General features: G+C 40.2%; 1 protein-coding gene across 2 annotated transcripts; it reads right to left on the bottom strand.

Moving 5' to 3' along the window:
* Positions 1 to 2,850: 2,850 nt before the first annotated feature.
* On the bottom strand, positions 2,851 to 11,631 carry PRRG4 (proline rich and Gla domain 4). 2 transcript variants are annotated; one of them, XM_064714356.1, is made up of 6 exons: positions 10,913 to 11,631; positions 10,271 to 10,385; positions 6,965 to 7,128; positions 5,559 to 5,607; positions 4,717 to 4,852; positions 2,851 to 3,521 (listed from the first exon to the last, which is right to left on the bottom strand). In XM_064714356.1, exons 2-6 carry the CDS (start codon positions 10,374 to 10,376, stop codon positions 3,302 to 3,304), a joined length of 675 nt encoding a protein of 224 aa, XP_064570426.1. In that variant the 5' UTR covers positions 10,377 to 10,385; positions 10,913 to 11,631; the 3' UTR covers positions 2,851 to 3,301. The 2 variants fall into 2 exon arrangements, with proteins under 2 accessions (XP_064570426.1, XP_064570427.1); XM_064714357.1 differs by having other exon boundaries at positions 10,274 to 10,385.
* Between the last annotated feature and the right edge of the window lie 7,186 nt (positions 11,632 to 18,817).

Here is an 18,817-nt window from a genome sequence, read left to right as displayed (position 1 = left end):
GTTTTGCTGTTCCAATGAATTCACAAAAACCCCAACAACCCCCTGCCCTATAAATGCATAATTGATAGAACATAGAGCAGGCTTTCTTATTGCAGCAGTAAACAGGTTCAGTGATTTATTTTTCAACTGACACAGCCAGAGATCACTTTCCTGACCCTTATAATTTGCCCTAATTAATGAACTGTCTTGTTTTGTAAAAGGTTGCATGCTGTAATCTTCTGTGATGCTGAAAATGTTATTCTGGAAAATTGTTCAAGGCAATGGCTAACAGCACTTAGAGTGACACGTTTAAAACAGAATATTTGTGTTTACCAGTGTTTTCTTTAGACAGTTCTGTTTCCAACAGTCATAGTAGATCTCTGTTAAATCACTTAAAATCCACTGTCTTTCCTAAAGGTCCTGCAAAGAAACACCAAAATCAAAACACTGACAGTTTAAATCTCTATACAAGTTAACTTGCTGCTGCTTTGCTCCTCAAAAATCTTCCTCCTCCTCTTCCTCCTTAATCACAAAATGCTTTGGATTGGAAAAGACCTTAAAGATCATCCAGTTCCAGACAGCCTGCCATGGGCAGGGACACCTTCCACAGGACCAGGTTGCTCCAAGCCCCATCCCACCTGGCCTGGAGCTTTTCCAGGGATCCAGGGGCAGCCACAGCTTCTTCACAGGGCAGCCTGTGCAGCACCACCCTCACAGCAAAGGAATTTTTCCCAATATCCAATCTAAGCCTGGTCTCTGTCAGGGTCATTTGCTGCTTTATGTATTCTAATAGCAACTCCATTTTCAAAAGAAGCTACATGTAAAATTTGCAAGCGTGGCAAAATAAATGAATTTGAATTTTAATCTAAATTCATAACTCCCTATAGTCTGTCTCTTGATTTTGCCTCTGTTAACCCTGCTGAATTATGATTTCTAAAGAGAAACCAGATACAAGGTAAGAGGGGGCCAGGAGTCAGTGCATGAAAGAAGGAAAACAAACTCAACCCAGACAAGTGGCATTCAAAGGAATTCTGTCCCTCTACAAGGACAGGTAAGTTTACACTGTATCCAACTCAATTTCAAACTTTGTTCCTTCTTTGCAAAAGGCAGGATGTGTCTCCCAAATTATCACGCCGTGTGCAACCAGTGTTTGAATGTCAGTCCTGCACATTCTCAGGGTCTAAGGTGCAGACTCCTTGAGTAAATTTGAGTGTTTTCCTCTACTGAAAGGGCACTTTACTGCCCAGAGCACTACACCATTGATGTTTAACAGTTACACCCTCTTAAGTTTTTTTTATTAATTATGAAGGATGAGATTTTTCTTGCATTTGATGGAATCAGCTGCAAATAATTTGTAGGAACAGTAGAAAAATCAAATTTCCAGTGATTGAATGGGATTCTGTACGATTTCTGTAGTGTGTTTAAAATTTGCCTTTGCCAGATGTCTGTAGCAACATTACAGAATCTCTGAATGGTCACAAGCCCTGTGAAATCCCTTTCCTTTGCAGTGCTCCTGTCAGTTCCATAAGTTTGTAATTTTTGAGTCCCAGGAAAAAATTAGGTAAAAGTGTGCCCTAGAGCTCAAAATGCACATTAAAAAAATTGAAAAATTGTTAGCTAAATGAAAGGGAAATATGGGAGAATGTTTTTGCAAACTTATGATTGCATAGCTTGTCGTAATCTTGTTTTTTGATAATCAACAGTGACCTCACACAATTCATTTATTTCAGTCTTACAGAACTTCAAGAACTTCCAAATGCTTTCACAAGTAGGGCAAAAGGGAATTGAAACATCCCAACATGGGGATTCCCCCATCTCTCAACAAAAAAAAGGAGGTGGAGAGAGATTTGTGACTCACCAAAAGCCAAATTGGATGGTGAAGCTTTGTGAACAGGAACAGCAATGGCACTGCTACCAACTGCCTTGTATTTGTTTTTCAAAGGGCAAGACTTCATTGTGCAGCACTGTCAGTGTGCCCCCTTTACATTCCAAGACTTGAAGTGCTTCCATCATTACAAAGACATTTACAGATTGAAAATCTCAATTTTCTGCATCGCGCTCAACAACACTGTAGCTTCCAGTATGTTAAAAACAATAAGATTCAGTGAAATATTTCATATTCATTTCAACCCTTAATCCTTTAACTTATAAAGTGGATTGTAGGCACCAAATTGAAATAGAATTTGCTGTTGTCAGCATTGACTCAATGAGGAAGGGAAAAAGAAGATGTAAAATTCACGGTGGCTACAGCTGTAGAGACAGAAAGTGTCTTGACACAGAGAACCAATAACTCCCAGGAGTTCTTGACTCTTGATTTTTGAGCTAATATGATGTTTCATTCTACTTAAAGGAATCATTTTATCATCCCTTTAGTGGAAGACACATTTATTAAAGTGCTTCTAGGGGGTAGGTTGGGCTTTGGTTTGAAAGTTAAGTGTTTCTCTCTACATTTCAGTCTTTAAACCATGAAAGAAACATTAGCTGTGAAACCTGAGTATCTTTTTAAAAAGGGACAAATCTCTGGCTTTTTGCTCAACATGCACTGGCCCACAGTATTCTATTTCTTCTCTTTGACCTGTTCAACATCAAAACAATTTGATGCAATTGTGCTTTGCCTGAATTGGCAGTGTGCCACATAATGAATGCTTCATTTTGATGCAAAATTATCATCATAAAAATACAACCAATTAAGTTGTGTGACCAGCAATGTCTAAACCAAACCAGTGTAATCCACTAGCAGTACTATAAATATATATATTTATATAATTTTTTACATATATATTTAGATATATATATATTTATATATATATTTATATATATTTTTTGACAGATCAAGCCATGAAATAATTTTTGCACTCAAGTCCATTACAAGAATGAATAAAAAATTCACCTAGCAAAGAAGTGAATATGTCAAACAACAAAGTAGACTTCCTATGGTGGTTTAAAATATTAAGTCACAAAAAATAGCTAGTGTCAATATGAGCAATTAAAATACTGTTCTTTCTGAAGAAAAAGAAGATGAAACTATTAATGAAACATCAACAGTTTGATGGGATGGCTCATAAGGAAGAGGGCAGCAGTGCAAGACTTGCTCTTTCTGCATTCTCTCCTCTTGGCACAGTGCCTTTGTGCAAAGAACAGTCCTGCAGCCTTTGTGCCAGGTGCCTTCTTTTCCCAAACGGGAACTTCGCTCCTCCCTCGTCGTCCAGAAGATCTTTCACATTTCTGTAAATCATCTTGCAATATGCAAGGAAAGCGCGCACTTTTTTCAAAAGCATGTTACGTTCCAGCATCCCGCCCCGAGCCCAGCAGCAGGTGCTGCCTAGGGGCCAGGGAGGGACATGGACTTTCTGAAGAGCCGGGGGTGCCTGGGGGGCCCTGGGTAAGGGGGTGGGGGCACGGCGTGCTGGCCATCAGAGGCCACTGCCTGCTCGTAGGTGGGCAGCTCCGGGTCCCCGGGAAGGGGGCTCAAGGAGAACTCCTCGTGCCTCCTGAAGATGTTGGCTGAATTCCTTCTTCTGCTCCTCACATACCCCATGTACCTAAACAAAGGCAACAGCAGGTGAGTGGAAAGTTCTGCTTTAAAGGGAAGCAAGAAGATGAAGTATTGTGTTTGTGGGATGGCCCAATGAAGGGAAGAATGATGAACGTGGCTCCATGTTCTCAGAAGGCTAATCTATTATTTTATGATACTATGTTATATTAGAGAATGCTATGCTAAACTATGCTAGAGAATACCGAAAGGATACTTACAGAATGCTAAAAAGCTAATACATAATAAATATAAGCTATATAATATATAAGCTAGCATAATAAAAAGCTAATATAAATAATGAAAACTCGCAACTCTCTCCAGAGCCCCAACACAGCTCAGCCCTGATTGGCCAAAGAGTGAAAACAACTCACAGCAGAATCCAATGGAACAATCACCTGTGAGTAAACAATCCCCAAACACATTCCACATGTGAGCACAACACAGGGGAAGCAAATGAGATAATTCTTGTTTTTCTTTTTCTCTGAGGCTTCTCAACTTCCCAGGAGAGAAATCCGGGATGAAGGGATTTTTCAGGGAATGTGAATGTCACAATTAAGTCTTTAACACAAAATAAACAAAACCCCAAACAACCCAAAAAAACCCCACAAGAGAAAAACCATGCTTTCAGTGATCACAAAGACCAGAATACTCTCTCCAAACCACAGGGTAAGAACAGCTCAATGATGTGACATTTATAGGGAAGAGGAAGCACAGAATCCTTTTATATTCCTTTCAAGATTAGGACAAAGGAGCATTCAGGAGTAGAGACTTGGTAAAAAAGCATTTCCTCCACACTGCTTCGTCATCTACTACCACAACTACTTGACATCTGAGGCAGAGCACATGCCATGAGAGCATACAGCTTATTTGAAAGCACCAACAGAACATGTTAGACTTCCCACTGCAGGCCAATTATTCCATCATCTTAGTAAGAATATTTTGAAATGAAGAACACACACACACAATTTAAAAAAAAGGCAAACCCAAAGGTTTGGGAGTGCAATATTGTTTTATGTTTTTGTGTTATTAACTACTGCTGGTGCTCACTTAACTTTACTTCTAGGCAAATAAGAACTCGAACTTCCACTGCATTTTCTGAGAACACAATAGTTAGACCAACCCACAGTGATTTTTAAACGCCACTCTTAAGCAAGAGTTTGTTTTGTGCGTGTTTGGGGTTTTTAAGCAGTGCAATTCCTTACCCTGGTGGCTGCCTTGATTTGCATCTGCTCTTGCAGCAGTAGAAGACAATCAGTGCAATTATAACCAACAGCACTCCAGCAGCAACCAGGCTGATGAGCAGCCCTGTGACATTAATCTTCTGCAGTGCCTCATCACCTGGAGAGAAAACATGGGTGATTTTCATTCTGTCCTTTCCATCCACCCAGCCTGCAGTGTTCACTGTAAAATACGACTTTAGCACTGCTGTCAGGCTGCTCCTTCCACAAATGTCTGACTTGCTGTAAGAAGCTTTAAATCTGAGCAACACAACCCAAGAGAATCATTCACAGTCAACTTAAAACAAAAGGGAGTTGGTGCCCCCTTTTCTCTACAGGAAACTGTTGAGATGCCTGTCTTCCAAAGACTTCCAAATATTCCTTTATGTACTTGTGACCTTGATCAGATCCAACTGACCATTTTTTATTAAATAAAATTAAATAATTAATTAATTATTAAATCTAATAAAATTATCAGGCATCAGACTACTCTGAGCCTAAGTCAGGCTGTTATATATTACTATTGAAGAAATAGGGAGGAGACAAAACCAAACCACAGGAGCAGCCACAGAATCACTGCCAAGTTTACCAATTGTCTAATAAAGGAATGGTCAAGGAAATTGCCTACAGACCTATATTGGATCCCACTTTAAGATGCATCAGTTTTATCATATCAGGAAATTAAATATATTTGTACAGTTCACAGTAATCTTCAGTAGAAAGATAATTTCTGATTTCCTTAGCTGATTGCATGATCTATTAAGAATGTACTATTATAACAACCAGAAAATATTGCAATATAATAAAAAAATAAAAAGATGACTTACCTAATTTTATGTTAGGGCCTTTAGTTGAATAGTCTCTCCAAAAAACCATCTATAAAACCCAAAAAGAATCAGATTTATATGAGATAAATAAGTTACAGGTTATATTTAATTTGGTACCTTGGGCAGAATTTAGCAGTGGCATAAACAGAAATAACTCCTGCTGAGGGATTTGTATTTACTCATCCCATGGTATTTTTCTTCTACAACTTTGCATTAAAATTTCTCAGATCCCAGCTGGTAAAAGAAAAAAGTGCATTTAACTGTAGTGTTACCTCATATTTCTGCCAGATTACAATAGAAATTAGGGTATATTCTGACACCAAAAAATGCTTACAATTATTTTTTTTTCAAATCCCTACAAAACAGTATTTGAGGCAAAGCTAAATTCTTAAAATTCCAACATTTGAATTCACATCAGCTAGGAAAAATAGTGGGATCCATTTAAGAGAAGAAATTTAATGTTTTATGACCATCAGGCATTAAATGTGTTGAGTTATAATTTTCACTTTTGCTACCAAGCAAAAGACTCCAGCAAGATTTCATTTTAGCAAATTTGACCTTTTTCTTAGGAAATTGTTAGCAATGGCAATCTAACACTTCCACCTTTAGAACAGGGGTGAATTCCTCATTCTTTGTGCAGAGCACGCCTAGAATCACAAAAAGATTCTTGCTGCTTGTGCAACAACCAGTCTTCAGACAATCCTCACATTCCTTTACTGAGCTGAAAGGTTTCTCATTGTTTCTTTTTATATGTATATATGTATATATGTATATTAGTAAACCAGGTTTATAATATATAGAAACAGTATATATAAATTATATAATAATATATTATAATTATAAAATTATTTGCTATATTTATTATATATATATTATATATATATTATATATATTTATATATATATTATTGGCCTCTTACAAAACACTTCTGAGCACGACACAAGGAGGCAGTCAGTCAATTAATACATTTATAATTAATAATGTGAAACATTTAAACTGGATGCTGAGAAGTTACTAAAAAATCCAGAAGTCTGAAAAATCTAGGAATGGCCACAAGTGGGACTTCTGAAGCTTCATTTCTATTTGTTGGCAGAATTAAAGGCAACATCTAATGTCTTTAAGACAATATTCATATATTAAGACAACACTGATGTATTAAGGCATTATTCATATATTAAGACATTATTCAACATATTCAGGTGCATTCACTGTGTACCTAAAGCAAGAACCCCATGTAATTGGGATATCTGCTTTTAGAACAAAATAAGCAGTCATCTCTCAGTGATGTGTTAGAGGAGTTACAGTATTTGTGTACAATAATTTATGTTGCAATAATTTCTGTATAAAAATACAGTTATTTTGCCAATAACCTCCCTCATTAAATTAAATTCAATTTGAACTGCTACCGTTTTATCAGGGTCTTCAAAAATTTCTCTTGCTTCTTCATAATTGCACAGTTCTTCATTGCATTCCCTTTCCAGGTTATCGGCTGTGAATGCTTCAAAATCAAATCTGTTGTTCAGAAGATGTCGTCCAATGAATAAATTGGCCTCCCTTGCAGATGTGAACACTGATGAAAAAACAAAAAAAGTTGATTTAAAACAAGTTAGGAAGGCTAAATTTGTTATTTTTAAAGAATGGTAAAGATTTTAAAGGCGCACGTTGGGATAATTTCTTCCCCTAGCATCTCTCAGCTACATACAAGGGAAAGACCAATGTCTCCTCCTAAAATTTCTTCTTCACTACTATATTTTCTAACTATGTAACGTAAAATAAATGTATTTGCCTTTCTCAAAAGCCATCTCAGCTATTCCTTATCCGGGCCAAGAGAATTTGATTGTCATGAGAACTGTTGGTCCAGTTTTGGTGTGACCCCTGGTGGGATGTGAGCAGCAGTTTTTACTGGAGCTCTTAAGAACAAAGAAATAATCACATAAAGCAAAATTAAAATAAGCAACACCCTGACCTAGTGGGGGAAGGAGAAAAGGGTGGGGGAAGGAAAAAACCAAATATACATTTATCAATATTCTGGTATCTGTGAGTCACAGGTTTTAGTTACAGAATTTAGTTTTTAAATCACATCAGCAGACTCCTAGTCATTCTACAATTGTTCTCCTTTCACAATCGTGGCACCAAACTTTATGTAAAGGTGCCTTATTGCCAAGTTTATTTGTTTTAAATTTGGCCATGATATGAGTTATACTGACAACATGCATTTCTGAAGATTTCTGAAAAGAAGAGATTCTCTTCTTTTGTGTTCCATGAGGCCTCATGGATTAAGTGGTGAGGTGAGATTCCAGAATAGGGAGTGAAATTATAGAAGGCTTTGGAATACAGGAATGTATTTCCTCACTAGGCATTTTCCATAGTCAAGTTTTAGCCTGCTCTTGCTACAGTTTCTTATTTAAAAAAAAAGGGAAAAAAAGGGCAAAACCAAATTTCTAGTGGAAGCCTAATCTATGTCCACGAAATTCAGGCTATTTGGTTGAGCAAAATGACTGGAGGATTATTTTTGCAAGTGTAATGCAGAAACATCATTGTTACACACCAAGCTGGATGGCTGAAAAAGGAGATGAGATTCAGGATAAAGTTATTCAGCTACAAATTAGCTTTGTGCTCTTGTTAGCCTGTTTGGCAAGATTATCACATTGCTCTGGAATTTTCACCCTAAGAGTCACTGTTAGATCTTGCAGTGCTCTCTCATAACACTCTGCTCTCTGAAAACTGGGAAAAGTGCAGCATAACTTACATATTGGCTGTTTATGGCTTTAATATGGTAGAATATTTAAGGAATATGACAGCATATATTTATATCATTTGCACACTGTTACACTGTGTACTGAAGGAGCTACACATGTGCACGTGCATTTGGTTTTGTTATTCTAAAGCAATTGTGAGAAAATCTAAGCTTAAAATATTTATACTATACCTAAAGAGTAAGCAGAGAAAAAGACTTAACAAAAACAAAACAAACAAAACCCCCAAACAAACAAAAACAAAAGCCAAAATCAAAACTCCCTCAAACCCACAAGTGGAAAGGGAAAATAATTACATGGGGAAAAAAAAATATTATCAATATTCTTGGTTCAGTGCAAATTACAAAAGTAACTTCGTTCTTCTGAAGCAGAGATCTTCAGTTTTGCTCAGTAGTGTTTCACTCTTTACCATGCAAGTAGTATTAGCTGTCCTTTGAATTATCTTAGAGAACTGATGCATTTTGTTTAAAATGGAATGCATAATCAAACTGCCAGGAGCCTCAATTCCCAGGGATACATGGCCCACTTTTTCTTTTTAAGAATTTTTATCCATTTATCTGCACTTTTTTCACTTTGTCACATATCTCCATCTCCAACTTACTGCTACCTGGTGATTAAAACAGTGTTTGAAAAATGAAACAGATGGATTTGAACTGAGCCCCAAATGTGAGGGACCTGAATGCAGTTCTGCAGTCCTTGTTTTGAGAAAATGATCCAGGCAGTTTTAGGGTGCCCAGCATTTCATTATTTAATTAAAAATGCAACCACACAATACTCTCAGTGAAGCAGCTCTGCAGGTAAAAGATGCTCAGAAAATGCTGAAGGGCGACCTCTCAATGCAGGTATCCCATACCTTTGGCAACTGTTCTTGCTAAATTATTGGATTTTATATATGTGTATATATATATATATATATAAACATAAAAATTCAATATTTTATTGGTATTACTATTATTGGATATTATAATATTAATATTATTGATATTAATTGGATACTTCTCTTTCCAACTCTGTCTTTAAAGGAGGAATGGTCTGGGCCTATTGTGAGGAGGGAGAGCTCACAGGAGCTCACAGGAAAGGGGCAGCCTGATGTTTTATGCCCAGAGCAAGATGGATTTTAACAAATAATTTGTCACAAGCACTTTTCTGCTAGCCATGGTTTCTGCTCCTCATACTGCCCTGAAGGAGCCTCCTGCTCCATGTGATGACTTTTTAAAATCTGTCTTAAGGTTTCAGCACTCCTTGTCCACTGAGAAGACTGGACAGCTAAGGCAGAAATTTATTTTTGAAGCCCTTAAAATGCTAACCAGCCTTTGCTTTGTAGTGCTTGAGTCTCTGAGGGGAATTTATTTGTTTTTTACTTGTCTCCCTCCCTCCACAGGGAAGAACTGCAGAAGCAGCACTATGCTTCTCTTTCCAGGTGTTCTAAGGGGGCCTGGCATTGAGAGCAAATAGCAATTTCAAAAAACAACCAAATCAACCCTTTCAAACATAAAGCAGTTTCAGATATGCAAATACAACTGTGATGTGCTGAGAGAGTACCAAAACAATGCTGTCTTAACACAGGCTTCAAACTTTTCGAATTTCGATGTTACCTAAAGGATTCTGGTTGTATCAACCACAATAATGCCAGCGGGCTGGAAAAACTTCAATTGTCCCAATCTGCACTTACGACAAGGTCTGATAAATACTTGATATGAACACCAAAGTCAATTATCGCTCATTTCAGCAAGAGGTATTAAAATAATCTGAAATCAGGCATAAAGCAGCATAATTTTGTCATAAAGTAAAAAAAACCAAAAAAAACAACAACAAAAAAAACCCCAAAAACCAACTAAACCATAAAAAAACAAAACAACAACAACCAAAACAACAATAACCAAACAATTAAAGAAGCCAGCAAAGCCAACTTAGAAACAATTTTGGAAAGCATAAAGTCACTTAAAACTGAGTTACCACTTTTCCATTCCGGTTTCTCCGAGTCCTTTGATCTGCCAGGGCAGGGAGGAAAGGCGAGCACCGCCACACGCAGCTGACACAGCACCACCAACGCGGCGAGCATGGCCGGGATCTGCCAGACAGAAACTAACGTGAGTTAAGCAGCAGCGACAGCGCAATCCTCTGAAGTGTCAGCGCTGAGCGAGCCCTGAGCGAATCCTGATCTGAAATCATCCAGCGCAAGCCCCTACACGCACTGGGGGCTGGCGGCTCCTGCGAGAGGCACCGACCCGAACAGGTCCTGCCTGTCTCTCGCGGAGCTCGGGTTGTGTAACACCGCTCATGTCACCGCTCGGGCCGCCTCCTGCTCTCCCCTCCAGCGGCCCCCGGGGAAGGGCCCCGCAAGGTGGGCTCCGACACCGGCAGTGCTGCCTTTTGTAGGAGGTAACAAAATCCCCCCGACGGGAACAGGTACAAAGCCCGTTTTGTCAGAGGGGTGAAATAAACCCGTAACTCTGCCCGGAGTTTAACTTTACACGGGTAAAAACAGCATCGCCACCCTGGGGCACTGGGGCCACGGCAGGGCTGGGGCCCTGGGAAAGAGCGGGACCGGGTCCCGGGGAGCGCCCGGGAGAGAAGGAGCAGCCAGCGCTGCCCTACCTGTCCCGGCGGGACAGCCTTTCCCTGGCTGTGCGGATCGGGTGTGGGACAGCCTTTCCCTGGCTGTGCGGATCGGGTGTGGGACAGCCTTCCCCTGGCTGTGCGAATCAGGTGAGGATCAGCCTCTTCCTGGCTGTGTGGGTCAGGAGCTGGGACAGCCTTTCCTCGGCTGTGCGGAACAGGTGTGGGACAGCCTTTCCCTGGCTGTGTGGGTCAGATGTGGATCAGCCTCTTCCTGGCTGTGTGGATCGAGTCCTGGGACAGCCTTTCCCTGGGCTATGTAGATCAGCTGTGGGACAGCCTCTCCCGGGCTGTGCGGATCAGGTGTAGACCAGCCCTTCTCTGGCTGTGTGGATCAGGTGTGGATCAGCCTCTCCCGGCAGTGAGGATCAGGTGTGGATCAGCCTCTTCCTGGCTGTGTGGGTCAGGAGCTGGGACAGCCTTTTCCCTGGGCTGTGTAGATCAGATGTGGGACAGCCTCTCCCGGCAGTGAGGATCAGGTGTGGATCAGCCTCTTCCTGGCTGTGTGAATCAGGTGTAGATCAACTCTTCTCTGACTGTGCGGATCAGCCTTCCCCTGGCGGTGTGGGTCAGGTGTGGATCAGCCTTTCCCTGGCTGTGTAGATCAGCCTTTTCCCGGCAATGTGGATCAAGTGTGGATCAGCCTTTCCCTGGCTGTGTAGATCAGCCTTTTCCCGGCAATGTGGATCACGCGCGGACCAGCCCCTCCCGGGAAGGGCGCGGCGCAGTCCCGGGGCCGCACCGGCTCCGCCCCCGCCCGCGCTGCCCGAGCCCGGCCGGGGCCGCCCCGGGGCGGGGCAGGAACGCCCCTGGAGCGTGGGCACAGAGGGGTCATGGGGGGCGCCGGGATGGCTGCAGGAGGGGTTTGCCTTGGGCTTTGTTTCCAGACACCTGCCTGACCCCGCACAGGCAGCGGGTCCTTTCCGCTCCTGCAATCCCCTTCTTCTGCCGAGCCTGGCTTTGTGCCCGCGGTTCCCGGCGGTGCTGAGAAGCTGGCGGGGGGTTTTCCCCGGAGGAAAGCGCTGATGGCACAGCAGCGGCTGTAGCTGAGCCGGAGCGGGGCAGGGTGTGCCCCGTTAAGCAAGCTTGTACCTATCAGCAAGCATTTGGCCATCACAGAGCCTTGTCTCCACCAAACTCTCCGAGCCTGGCAGCTGGAAGGACCAGCAGTACCTTACACTTGTGAAAACAATGGTTTTGTTCCTTTTTCTGTTGGTTTTGGTTTGTTTGTTTTGGATCAGTGCCGCTAAACCTTAACCTTAGGGGCTTGAAAGGGGCAGAAGTGGCTCCCTGAAATGCAGGAGGCTGGTTTGCACCAGCACACACCCATTCAGGAGCTCCCATCACTCTCCTTCCCACAGCAATGGATCTGGGGCTCTTTTGCCTTCTCCTTCTCGGCTTCCCATGTGCTGGAAGGATTTGTGTAATACTGCGTGCTAGGAATATGAACTATGTGAAAAATTTTGGGATAGGCTGGGTTGGGTTAAAAGCTGTACACCAAAGAAACTCTGGGGACACGTGAGTGTTATGGTTTTGCTACCAGGAAATCCAGGGGCTGGCAGTGATTTGTGTCTCTGCTTGCGTGTCTCCAGTAGTGACTTTGGATTGTGTTCTTTATTTAAGTGCTGGAGTGTCTTGTATATACAGAAACAGGAAAGAGTAGAGTGAGAGAGTATTGGATAACACTAGTGGAAGTGATCAGAAACTCCCTGGAGAAAAACAGAACCTTCTGATGTGTGAAATAAGGGGAACTGTTTGGAGGAATGATGACTGTAGTTAAATATTTACTTTATGACATCAACACGCTGCCGTTCAGAGGTACTTGACGAACATGTAACTTAGAAGCTGGGATGACTCTAATGCTTTTTAGCTGGTGGAACTCTCAACAGAAAATTCTATATTCTGATTGTGTAGGTGCTTATAACACAGTGGAGAACTAAGATAAGAATATTTTAGAAGAAAACAGTACAGATTGTTTATTATCTAGATAATACCAAGGAGATAAGAATACTTGGCTGCTACTTGTTGGAAGGCAGGAGAAAATAGCATTACTCTGTAAAGGGCCTTACAGCTTGATCCCATGTCCCTTTGCTCAACCCTCATGCTGAGTTCCTACCTGAGTGTTTCAGAGGGTGGAGCCAGCTGTGAAATTGCTGCTGACAGCTCCAGTGCAAGGGCATGAATGTACAAGGGCTCTGTGGTGCATTTGAGTGGAAGTAAAACACCTGCATGCCAATGTGGGAACTTGTTTTGTGTGGCAACAACAGCTTTGTGTGAGGAAACTCTGCTGTTCAAGTAGCAGGTAATCTCCATTGTGTTCTGGCAGCTTTGTCTATCACTGTTAATAGAGGGGGGATGAGATTTTTGGAATTGCTCATGTATGCCTTGCAGGGAGTGGATGTGAATCCTTCCCCTGGCCCTGCCCCTATCAGAGGAGAAGGCTCCAGGTGTTAAAGACTGAGACTGATGGATCAGCCCCATGCAACCTCTCTGCTGGCTCTCACCCCTGCTCTGAAGGTGGAGGAGCGATTGCAGCAGCAGAACTCTGCTGGGAGAGGCCCTCAGAGCTTTAACACTCACCAGTGGTTACCCAAACGCTCCTGACTGTGCAGCTTCTAGCAAAAAAAATGTGTCTTCTGCCTGTGTGTGCATGGGTGCTTGTGGAGGTTTTTGAAAACCAGCATTGCTTATTTATAACTGAGATGTAACAAAAAAAAAAAAGTTGTTATACATTGGTTAAACAGGACAGTTCACATTGGTTAAACAAGACAGTGCAGTCTTTTGCCTTGGCAGAGATTGTAACTTTCTCCTGTGTGTCCCTCTGAGCTCAGACTGAGTTTGCAGCTCTGTGATTTTGGCAGTGAATCCTCACTCAGGGTTGGCTGTGCAGGTACATGGATGTGTGAGAACTTTTGCAGTAGGTAATGGCTAGAAGCGTGCCTGAGCTCTGGTTTGCTGTGAGATCGTAGAAAAGGAAATGACAAGTAAAAAGCAGTGCTGAGGTTAAATAGAATATTTCCCGTGTATATGCAGTTTTTAGCATGGCAGAGCAGTAAGTACCTTTTGCATATAACTTGCTATTTGTGAAGTATTTTTTCAGGTAAAATAGCTTTGATTAGCAAGCTGTGTAACGAAGATGCTCAGAAGGATGGAGCCATCAATTAAGATATTACTTTCATCAACATTTTCAGATAAATACTAGCATACAGTATAATAGATACATAATTAAAAATATTTGGAGAGGTGGAAAATAGGAAATTGATTTACATCACTTGCTTTTAACATTGGGTAAATATACAATTAATGTTTCTAAAATATTTGCCATACTAGCTACTACATTTATTTACCTGTATTTTAGAACTTCGCTTGGTTGGTAAAATATTGTTGGAGAAATTAAATATGGTGCTGTTGAATTGAACCAGGACTGTGTATCCCTCACAAAAGGAAGATGGTACCAATCTATGTTGATGCACTGATCATTTGATTTTGAATATACTGATTATTTTGCTGCAAATAAATAGTGGTGTATTCATTTTTACTACTCAGGTATTCATTTCAGCATAGCAAAGAATAATATGCTTTACTGATTTTTGATGAAGAGGACTTTGGATGTAAATATGTCCTATCATAATTCAAGTAATAAGTTTCTTACTGTTCAGTTTCTCATGCAGTTTTTATCAGTTGATCTGATAATGAAAAACCTAAATGTGTAATTAAGAATCACAAATCCTCTTATCAAGGATATGTGGAATTGTGTGTATCTGATCTGTTCTTTCCAATGGTTTATTATTTGATATCCTGAATCACACGGTATAGATTTGTCCTTTACACAAAAATACTTTAAGTTCTTATTTTTGTTAACTAAATGTCTGTCTGGGCAGCTTGATTTGGGAGTAATGACTTTTTTCTAGAGGTAATTGAATGTAACAGATTTTAATTATAAATTTTCTACAGTTAACATCAAAGGGCTTTGACTGTCATATTTAGGAATAAGCATGTCAAGAATCAAGTGAACCATATCAGTATCTTGGAGAAATTTGGTATCCCATTCCAACAGTACATGCAGGAGGGAAGGGTTTTCCTAGATCAGGCCATATTTGAAAAAACTTCTTTTTTGGGTACTCCCTGGTGTCCTTTACAACTTCCTGTAGAAATGCCTGGTTTTTCAGTTCAATTGGTTGATCTAATAAAAGATAGACTAAGTATATATATATATATATATAAAAACTTATACACAATAAGTTATTATATATTAACTTGTTATATATAGTAAAAGATATATAATTTATTCTATATATTATATAGAATATATCCTGTATATAATATATAAAACAGTTATAAACTATATGTAGTTTATTATATATAGCATATATAATAAAAGATATAATAAGTAGTATATGAGATATGAGTATATCTAATAAAATATATAATAAGTTTTATATATATATATGGTCTTTGACAAATCTATCATCAAGTAAATCTTTATTGGAACCAACATTACTTTTTAAATGATGTTATAGTAGTACTTTTAAATATGCCTCAAATTCAGATACACAAATAATTTCATTTTTAGCTATTGCTTCATCCCCACAAGACATGATAGAATCCTTTTAAGTGTTCATCATGAGCTTCTTTACGATTAAAAATTGAATTTAGCTGCTTTTCTCCTGCAGAAGACTGCTAGTGATTTTCCAATTGAAAAAGTAAAATTCTGGCACAAATATCCTATGGCAGTGTAGGGGGAAAAGCAACAACCATGGCAAAAAATAGGGTTTTAGTAGTAAAATTTATAGGATTTTAGGGGCAGGTTCATGTCAATGTCAGTTGTGAAGTTTCATGCATGGTTTTTGAAAAATATTTTAGGATAGGAAAGCGTGCACATAATTTCAGTATTTGTTTATTATCCACTAGGTTGTGAGATAATTTGTAGTGGTCAGAAATAATCATAAACACTTGTAATAACACATAAATAACAAAAGTAATTATACATTCAAATAATAAAGTTGGCTCCTGTCATAATATTCTAACCTTTATGGCAAAGTTTTTCAATTAGAAATGCTTACAGGGGTGACAGATAAACCTTTGTATTTATTTGAGAGGGAATAGAAATGTCACCAGTGCTGAAGGGGACACAAATCCTCACTCTGATTTCAGTAATGGGCCCAGTGCTGGCAGCTCCCACTGCAGGCGCTGAGAATGCTGCTCCTCTAACAGGATTGCAATTCTGCCATTAGAAATGGTCACTTGCTCAAAATTTTTTTAGATGCAGCAAGTTTAATAAGACCAAATTTCTTTTTTTTTTTTTTTTTTTTTGCCATGAGAAAGACTATTAGGTTGTGAGACTTCTACATAGATGTCCTGATGTGAGCATCCCACAAAATGGTTTCTGGAGAACTGTCACCATAAGGTTCCTTGGGAACTACGCGCTCCCAAATATATGGGAGCACACAAATATAGGGTAAATCCAAGTACAGGGTTAAAAAAAAAAATCACCTGGTATCAGCAGGATGAAAGTCTGCTTCTGGCTTTTCTTGGTACAGTTTTGTTGTGTTTTGGTCAGCTACTTTTTGATTGGTGAAAGGAGCCCAGTTGGGTTTGGTATTTAAGGTCACTGGGCAGGGACAAAAGCTCTTGGCCTCATGGATGAGGGGAGGAGATGAAGGAGCTGGAGCCAGGCTCTCTGCCCAGTGACAGGACCAGAGGCCGCTGGTACAAACTGAAACACAGGAGGCTCCTTTTGAAGGTAAGCAAGCTCTTTTTTTTTTCCTTTTTTTCACTGGATGTTGGAACTCTGGTTACTGAGAATTTCTGTGCTGGCAGGCAGTGACCCCCAAGAGATCACTGCATTTCACCTGAGGCTGTGGAGAAAGCTTCCAAAAGGGAATGACAGAACTGGGACTGTGGGTGTGTGTCGCAGACATTTTTTCATAGAAATCTTTTCTTTCACATTTGTCTATCTTCTGGGAGGCAGAGCCCCAGAAGAAAAATGTAAGCAGTTGTTGTCGGTTGTTGTGAAATGTAGCAGGTGTCTCTGTGATTGGCTTATCTTCTATGTATACTATTAAAGGCCAATCACAAGAACAGCTCAAAGACAGATTCCCTAGACACAGAACTTTGTTATTCATTCCTTCTATTCTATTCTTAGCTTAGCAGCTCTCTGCAACTTCTCTTCTTATTCTTTTTAGTATAGTTATAATGTATTATATATCATATATAAATAAATCAAGCCTTCCGATCAAGAAACAAGATTCTCGTCCTTCTCTCACCACAGTGACCGTCTAAGGTCACTGTAATAGGTGTGCAGTTTGAATAGAAGTGTGTGATATCACAAGGGGGAAAACTTCAGAGTTTAAGGGTTTAGAATACAGTAATGTATATAAAGCAAGATGGAGTTTTGGGGTGGAGGCTGGTCCTTCTTCACTTTCTCCTCCATGGGTTTGGGTGGTTTTGTGTAACTGGATAAAAAAGTCCACATTGTGGGCCACGGGTGGTTGGTTATTGGGTTAAAAGTAAAAATAATTTAGGTGTCATTTCTTAATTGGACAGTTTATCCTTAAAGGTCTTTTAGAGAGAGAGATACAGGTACATTTTTAGTTTGTTAGAGTAAAATTCTGTAGAACTCACAGTTTGTGAGGCTGTAGAATAAGAACTCATTAATATCTGAGTCCCAATAAGAAATACCATCTCACACATTCCATCCTGACCCTGGCAAAAAGAAATTAAGACTCCACATGTGGGCCCTGGCACAGGGTGCCCAGAGAGGCTTTGGGGTCTCTGTCCTTGGAGATTTCAAAGCTGGCAGCAGTGTCGCTGCCAGGGGTGGGAGGCACCATCCCCTGCTCCTGTGACACTGGCTGCCAGCAGAGCCCAAGCCCTGATGTTTCCTCTTGATCTCGACTTTCTCAGCTCTGGGATTTTTATTTAGCTCCTTAGCTGTTTCTGTTGTGTTCCCTGATTTGTCTCAATAACCCATTTCTCTGTAGAGCTGAGATCTTGGATTTCACAAGTTTCCTTTCCTGGCTCTCAGCAGAGGGAGCTGCGTGGTGGCCTCTCAGCTTTCTCCTGCAGCATTTTCATTTAAAATTTGGAACGTCCCTGCTGAGGATCTGTTATCAAAGCAGGGTAGACAAAGCTGTGTCTTGGAAAGGTTTCATTTCCAAACAAAATGGAGCTTGTGGGTTGTTTGCAGGTGAAGTGATGTAGCAGCATATTGGCAGCTTTGGGTGTGTTTTAATCCTGCTCAGCTGCAGCAGCAGTGCAGCTTCTGATGGGCACTAATGCAGAAGATATTGATGTTTTCATCACGCTTGGCACTTACTGTGGTGATCTATTTGTAAACTTTGTGTTTGTTGCTGTGATACAGGAAGTTTCTGTTTGGTGCGGATTTGGTTGTGATTGTGGGAGAGTTGCTTGAGGACTTACAGTGAAAGAGGGATTTTAAAGTTTTTGTTAGATAAGTTGAATTTTCAAGATTACACATTTGCAGTGGTGCATAGAAGACAACTCTAACAGAGAGAGGTGCTTTTATCTAAGCACATAGAATGGTTATTAGGGTTGATAATAGATCACATTTTTACTGTTTTTCATGTACTTTTTCCTGCATATTGCACTGTTTTTTTTTAATATTGATTTGTATTGATTACAGTTTCTGGAAAACGACCAAGGACATGACACCCATATAAAGAGTAAAGTGAGTATTACTGATTTTGAAGAAGTAATCAAACAAAAGTTTTGGTGGTTTTAGTCCAAATGAGAGAATTCCACACGTGTGAGGCAAAGCCAGCTCTGTTGAGGATGAAGTCATTCTTTGCTGTGTTGTAAAATCTGGTTCTAAAAACACTTGTAGACTAGACAGAAGTTTTTCTGAAAAATGTTATTAAGATC

Source organism: Zonotrichia leucophrys, chromosome 5, assembly GCF_028769735.1.
Source record: "Zonotrichia leucophrys gambelii isolate GWCS_2022_RI chromosome 5, RI_Zleu_2.0, whole genome shotgun sequence".
Taxonomy (NCBI): Eukaryota; Metazoa; Chordata; class Aves; order Passeriformes; family Passerellidae; genus Zonotrichia; species Zonotrichia leucophrys.
Note: the sequence above shows the minus strand (reverse complement) of the source record. Positions and strands in the feature narration are given on the sequence as shown.